Consider the following 7,863-nt stretch of genomic DNA (forward strand, 5'->3'; position numbering starts at 1 on the left):
TTTTTTTGAATTGTCAGATATCCTCTCACCGTCTCATATAATAACTTTTTATCTTCAACTGAATTATCAGTGAAATGAAATTCGAGCGCGTGTCTATTATCGCTCGTTAATTCATTCAGTTATATAGAAGGACAACTCGTGTTTGTCATGTTTGGCGTCACTTCCCGTTTCTTCACGTGCTTGTTACACATCTCCCGTAGCAATGATCTCTCTGTTAAAATTATATTTGGGATGTATTTAACCAGTTCTATCACATATTTTATAATGACAGACAGCAATATTGTCCTTTAATAAATTAATAAATACTATATTTAATTATACACGATTATCTGATGTTCATTTCATTTATTGCAGATAATGGTTGACGTACGCATCTCGTTCGAAAATTGGGTAACGATCATCCTTATGCTTGAAACAACATATAGTGAGGACATAGCTACAATTTGCCAGTATAATGGAACAGCAGTTAATTGTTCTCATAGGGGTGTCCTAAACGTTACTGACAATCTTCCTGTAAACACTACATCTCTAGATCTTACGTTTAATAATATAACAATTCTATATGACGGTGATTTCTTACATCTAGTTAATCTGCGATATCTTTATGTTAGTTTTAATCCAATCCACACAGTACAGTCATCATCATTTAATGGATTATCATCAGTGTTGGTATTGGAATTTAATGACCATGTGTTGAATTATAGTGAAGCTTCCCTGCCAGTTAATGTTTTTAAACCTCTTCATTCACTTACAAACTTAAATATGAGATCAGATGTTTCAAGGTTTTATCGAAGTCCATTAAATGATTTACCTGACATTGTGTTTGGATCACTCACAAATTTAAGACATTTAAACATTGATACCGGCCCGAAAACCGTATTAAAATCTGTTTTTTCGAATTTAACTAAACTGCGGTACCTGATTATAGGTAATACAGTAAAACACGGAATTTCATTTTCCTGTGGACTTGGAACCTTAACTAACGAAACCCTTAAAGGACTCATGAAAACACAGATATACAATTAAATGGGTGCAGTTTGCAAACATTCCATCGTTATTCACTCAAGTATTTATCTAACTTAACAGATTTCATTATGCGAGGCAGTTCATTAATGAAAGGGGGTTTGCAGATTGTTTTCCAAGCCTTGAGTGTGTTCCAAAATAAGAGCATGTCAATTGTTTCCATCACTGATTTTCAGCCTGATAGTATTGATATCGGAACAGGGTCATCAATTTGTGTAAATACCTTATGTCAGATATGCGTTAGCCATATTGATTTACATTTAAGTAACATAATATATATGGATTTCCAAGGAGTTACCATGTTTAATTGCCCCCTAATGAAATGCGTAAAATCTATCAAACTAAGGCATAACAGAATTAGCTTAGGTGGTCTATCTATACTGTGGTTTTTTGCCATGCCACTTTTTTCAACCTTAGACACGACTGACATATCTCTTCAGAGGAATCTTGCTGTTGATGATGCGACATCGGTACATCACGGAAGCCATGTACTTTTTCCCATTTTGCTACCAGTGTTTCTTCCCCCAAAGATCAAATCAGTAAATATTGCTGGCATATCTGCACATTCCGGACCCTTGTGGAATATTAAGTTTTTGAATGGAACAAACGTGCTGTCACTAAATTTCTCCTACAGTGGCTTCACGGATTTCAACCATACAATTAGAGGTTTAGAAAATCTGGAAATTTTGGATATCAGTCACAATGACATGAGCTTAACCAAAGAAACGTTTTTTGATACATTTCCAAATTTGAAACAATTACGTTTAAGCTGCGTCCAATTTGATAATGGTTTTATATCACGACATGGTAAAGGACTGTTTGGTCAGTTAAAGAAATTAGAAAACCTTGATTTATCTGACAATGGCCTTGTGTTTTTACCATATGATATATTCAGCTCTCTTGTTACATTACAAGTTATTAATCTGGCTTTTAATAATTTGATAACAATACCAGATTTAACATCTCTTCGTAAACTGAACTTTATAGATCTGAGTCACAACTCATTTACAACACTTGAAAATAAATACAGAATGATGTTGGATAAAACAGCAGAAATTAATAATGGGTTAAATTTGTCACTTTGGGGAAACACTTTTTCTTGTATTTGTGAGTCGACTGGATTTTTAATTTGGTTGCAAGAAACCAGTGTTAAGTTAGATGGTGGTAATTATTCGTGCATGGACGTTACCGGGCAGATGAACTACACTAAAACAGTCCAAACCAAATGGAAAGCGTTTCAGAGATACTGTGTTTCAGAATTGTGGTTAAATGTCTCTATGTGTGGAATAAGTGTTGTTGTTGTTACTCTAATAACAGCTTTTATTTTCATAAAAAATAAGATGAAACTAAAATTGATACTTTTAAGGATGATCGGACAAAATATTTATCCCAAGAAACGGAATGAATTTTTGTATGACGCCTATATAATCTACACTGATTCTATTTATAGTTGGGTTTGTAATGAACTAAGAAGGTCACAATAATTATTGTATAATCCTGCGCATAGAGGGGGGGGGACATTTTTTCAGGATCTACCAGAAGACTTGGCAGCGGTGCCGGATTTACCTATAGGCTGGGCAGAGCATGAGCCTCACGATCTATGGTCGTATGGGGTCGACACGCACTGATACATCATACATCATACAGTAGTTTTAAACATCTTCCATTATCCTTGGATTTGCTCAAATTGTGTTTAAAACACATTTTCATTTTCCTCTTAAAGTGTGGTGGGGGGGGCCTTAGGGAGGGGGGAGGGGCTAATAAGTGGAATAGCCTAGTAGCCCTCTCTTCATCCTAATTGCTTGCCTCAAGTTCTAGGCGACCTCCTGTCATATTGTGTAATCCTACTCTTTTGGCCCTGTCATTATAAGGCCAACTTTCCATGTACGAGGTCCCACCTGCGGAAAAACATAGTGTTTTCGCACACGATTTTATTGTATTTCCATGTGTACAGAAATATCGCTGTAAATGATGTTGTAAGTGAAAATTTGTCCGACATTGTTTACGTTCAGTCGCCGTCTTTTATATAGTCTCTGTCATCCAAAAAAATAACCGTGTCAGAATATAAACATCCGCATGCGCACACTCCACGCGAAAAAGTCGCTCATCGAAACGTTTACAAAACATTAGCATTCGACTGAGTTTTTCGCCGGCAGTTCATTGACTTTGTGGAAGAAAATCCGTGTTTGTACGTCAGAATGTAAACATTATAAAGGTGCACAATTGTGGAATGATTTACCTGAAACCATAAAAACAAATTGCAGAAATGTTCTTTTTTTTCGAAGACTTATTACTAATAACATGCTTCAAACCTAAATCATCATCTTACTAATACTACCGGTAATACATGTACCACACGCTACATAATTGGTTAGCCATTATTTTTAATGTTCATTTCAATTGATAACCGTTGTTATATTTGTTATTTTTATTGTTTTTGTTATAAAGGACACAACGTGTCAGAAAGGTCCATACATATCGGACCTAGATTGTTCACCCTTTCGAAATAAAAATATTATTATTACTATTAATATAATACATATCATTGTATTATATCTTTAACTAATTATTGGGTTCCAATACATACTACATATATTGTAGAGAAGTCATATCTCATGCACTGAAATTGAATGATAGATTTATATATAAAAACAGTTATAATTTCATAAGTCTGGCTTAATAACAAAATAACACGTCGGACACTTCTGGTGGAAAGTTTCTACTGTCCATATAAGGGTGGTTCTTGACGTTATTGGGCTTAGTAACCAATCATCATAATTAATTACGTAATATTTGTTCAGTTAAATAATTGACAAAGCTGTCTCAAGAACATCTGTCAATCAATGTTATAAGACTGATTTAGTTCCTATAGATTTTAGACTGCCGCTAAATTCTTAGAGAAGGTAGATATCATGAAGATTTCTTAATGTTAGACATCGCCTGGGTTCTTTAGGCGGCCATATGATGTAGCGGTTCCCTGAGAGAAAGATAAGTTAATTTTAAGTATTGTATTGTAATCTATGCTTGTAACTTATGTATCCAGTGCTTGAAATAAAAATGTGGAAACGAACTGTTGCATTGTTTTTCCTGGTAAGTCAAACAAACGTCTTTTACTACTGAGACCGTAAGAAGAATATACACAACGTGAGTCCTAGCCAAAAGAAGAGAATTACAAATATAACCAGAGACAATAATAGACGATCACGGGGCTATTAAAATATGTAGCAGAAGAGAGTATGCGTCACACGTTGGATGTGGAGAGTTTTTGGTTTATGGGCTTTCCACATCTAGCCAGCGACTCATAGCAATAGGCATAGTACTACAGTATGTGGATCCCCATAAGTGGAATAGCCGAGGGTCTCTCTTCATCTAAACCCGGCACTGTCAACGACGTTACCGTGATAAAACAAAATGGTGGAACCCCAAGGGAAAAGTTATTTTTTTATTGGTGAAATAATCATTATTGAGCAAGCTTCGATATTAAAGCTATTGAGAACAACATTATGTAAGATTTAGATAAAGAGCTGACCATTCTTGCTAAAATAGCTCAAAAATAGATAATGTAATATGAAAATATTGAAAATTTCATTCAAATTGTTATCACTTTTTGTAGTTTTGACAAGATGTGTACACATTGTGGTAACCAGGGCACTAGTATATTCGAGACTTAGTCTTGCTATCCCATTTTTAAATTCAATTTTTAAATGGCGAACCGTTCTAATCTAGTTAAATCTCGAGTATCCAATGCTATCGAGAGTTGATTATGGTCTTGTTTTGTTCATAAATGTATAATTAATAGTTTATATAACATTCCAGGCCCATAGAGAAAGACCTGCAATAGGCATATTTAGCTCTTGCATAAGGTATGTTTAAGCGGGGCTTATGACGACTTTGCAGTCAGTTGCAAGAGTGCTTATGTCGATCATATCAGCAACTGGGAGCAACTGAATTCGGAGTGCTTAATTTATTCATCACGTGATCAACAAAATGGCGAATCACCTAGAAGAAGCAACCCAAAGGCATGGTCGGTCTTGCTACAATTCTATTAGTATATTATTGTTGACATCATCAAAACTTGAAAAGTGGGTGTCTTCGTTCGCTTCCATTTGCTTATTTATAAAGTCTCATGACACATGTCTCTTATCACGTGATGTTATTTCCGTGGAAACAAGTTCACTCCAGTTGCAAGAACGCTCATGTCGACTGCAACTAGTTACCGCTAGTTGCAGCCAGTTGCAGAAAGCTGAACTTGTGCAACTGACTGCATCTAGTTGCTTTGAGTTTTTCAGTTGCTCCCAGTTGCCGAAACGCTAGTTCCTTTCAGTTGCAAGGTCGACATAAGGTATGTTTAAGTTTGCCAGGTAAAACCAAAGGCACCCAATCGTAGTTAAAAACAAGCACATCAGTATATCTCAACGTTTCTGGTTGTTTTCGTAGCTAATGGCAAATGATGTCTCTTAATTTCTGGGTTAATCTTGCGTCCGCGTGATATCCGAGAATAAATTTAAACCGCAAAAAAACGGAATTTATTGGAAAAATGCCGATTGATTAGATATATTGATATATATTCGTCGATACAGCTTAACCAATATTATTATGTTAGCTTTCGTTGTATTTGTAATGCTTTTAGAAGAAAGTGGGAATAAAGAAAATAGGAAAAACCGGGCGTGTAGATTCACCCGAATTTCGGTTGCGACACATTTTGTTTCGGTGCTTATTAAGGCGTTAAAGGTGGAACGAAACTACCGGTAGCTAAATCTTCCTATTGCAGGTCTTTCTTTATGCCTTAAATGTTATCTAAATTATTAATAAGACATCAATTAACTTATCAAGATCATATCAACTCTCGATGTCATCGTCAGTCTGCGATATTTAGTGGATTTTATTACATAAAAATGGATAATCGAGACTTTGTTTATTATCGTTCCAACGGTAGTAATGACGACCGAGACTAGTCTAAAATTGAATCGCTGATAATGCCCCTTTAAGGCCTACACTGCCTTTGTGACGTAGCGTTGATTGTGACGTATCCGTATGTGGACGTAACCGACAGAGCGCAGATTACTTAGTTATCTGATGTGCATTAATTTTCCGTAAAATGGAGAAATCTTGGAGCCAAATATTTCAGGAGGAGAATAGTGGCACACCGGAAGGATTATCGAGGAGATGGAAGGAACGTATGGTTCCAGTAAATCAGAGAATGAATATCGCATCAGGTAAGGCCAAAATACCCGACCGCGCCTAATTTATTTAGACAAAATCGCCGACTCTATATTTTTCTATATCTTCAGGCCCTATAACTCGGTCTCGGCGTGAATTTTTCCAGACAGGCTAGATTCCAGCACTGAAATTAGAAATGCCAGACAATAGATAATACAAACACCACGAAAAAAAAAATTAAAAAAAGGATTTTCTGACCGATATACCCTATTGTTTTGGACCAAGTAAGACCATACAAAAAAAAATATTGTGGTTCTCAGACAACTCTTTTCTAAAAATCTGATGATTGAGTAAGGTTTTTAGTTTTGTGTTTTATTTTGTCAAAAGATCACTATAAACCTCAAGTTTCAAGAGATTAAAATTATCTCACGCATGTTGTTGAATCTATGATGCATTGGCCGAGAAAGTTCATCCAGATTTTCCGGCGTGGTTTCCCCTTGTCAGTGTTGCAGGACGGAGGGCCTGACAAGGACAGCTGTCTAGTCATTCGGATGATACGAAAAACCGAGATCCCGTGTACATATTGGCGTCACGTAAAAGATCCCTTGGCAGTTGGAATTCGATATAAGAGTAGGCCGTAGTGCCGCTGTCCGGGCAAAATTTCCCTCATAGCACACTGTATGGCGTATGCCCGTCTTCATTAGCCCAGTTCGGAGCAAAACAGTAGGACGTTAAACCCCATTTCATTTCATTTCATTTCATTGAATCTATGATTATCCAGTATCTTTTATGATTGTCAATAACAATTATCAAGGATGCATATTTGATGATTGAGTCTACGGTACATATTATACTAAAGTACATGTAGCACAGGAAAATATTTACGTGCGGTAATTAATGAGATCGTTTTTATTTTTGGAATTTTTAAAATAAAAACAGGTGATGCGGCTCTTTTTAAGTGACACGGGTATTTTATTTTCTTGGCCTAATGACTAGTTATGTTATATTAAGTTCGTGTGAAAATTGTATTATTATTAGCAAAAGGTCGTGCTTTGGTCATGTTTACCGTTGTGAATACATCTTTAAGTTGATAGCTTTCTCAATTCCAGGTATTTCTACCAACATCAGTATAACGAAGTTCTCCAAGGCGAAATTGACGACTTAAAATCACAGATCAGGGCAGCCAAACACGACAAGAAATCGGTCCTTGATACAACCTCCTATTTAAGCTTCGGCATGCCAGAACTTAGAAAGCACATTCGCACTCTTAAATTAGAGATATACTCCCTCAAAAGTAAGTTATTAATTCCAAAATATATCTTAAAAATCCACTAATTATCTGAAAATACATTCTCCATTGTAAAATATTCCATATTTTAACCATTGCTTTAAAATTCTAAAATAAAATTAACATTAAAAGAGAAGAAGTAATTCCATGAATAATTAATGGGTGTTAATAGGTATGACAAAAATATAGAAAAAAGTGTCCCACGAGAAAGAATAATGTTACATGACATTTAACAAGGTATCAACAAGCACACTTGATCTACTTAAAAAAATATGTTAAGCCAGCTTTTCCAATAATGAGTTTTAAAAAGTTTCACACCGGTTAATATTTGTACCATGTATATGTTTTACTTTAGGTGTACTCGAAAATTGCCTAGGATGTCGATCTAAAAT

General features: G+C 35.5%; 1 protein-coding gene across 1 annotated transcript; it reads left to right on the top strand.

The window, feature by feature from the left end:
- Positions 1-1,365: 1,365 nt before the first annotated feature.
- Positions 1,366-2,732, top strand: LOC130012505 (toll-like receptor 4). The gene has a single exon (XM_056100603.1). It carries the CDS (start codon positions 1,419-1,421, stop codon positions 2,505-2,507), a length of 1,089 nt encoding a protein of 362 aa, XP_055956578.1. The 5' UTR covers positions 1,366-1,418; the 3' UTR covers positions 2,508-2,732.
- The last annotated feature ends 5,131 nt before the right edge of the window (positions 2,733-7,863 follow it).

Source organism: Patella vulgata, chromosome 4 (assembly GCF_932274485.2).
Source record: "Patella vulgata chromosome 4, xgPatVulg1.2, whole genome shotgun sequence".
Lineage (NCBI taxonomy): Eukaryota > Metazoa > Mollusca > Gastropoda > Patellidae > Patella > Patella vulgata.

Excerpts from the sequence above, each read along its gene's own strand:
- LOC130012505 (XM_056100603.1), top strand. The coding sequence starts at position 1,419 with ATGCCACTTTTTTCAACCTTAGACACGACTGACATATCTCTTCAGAGG.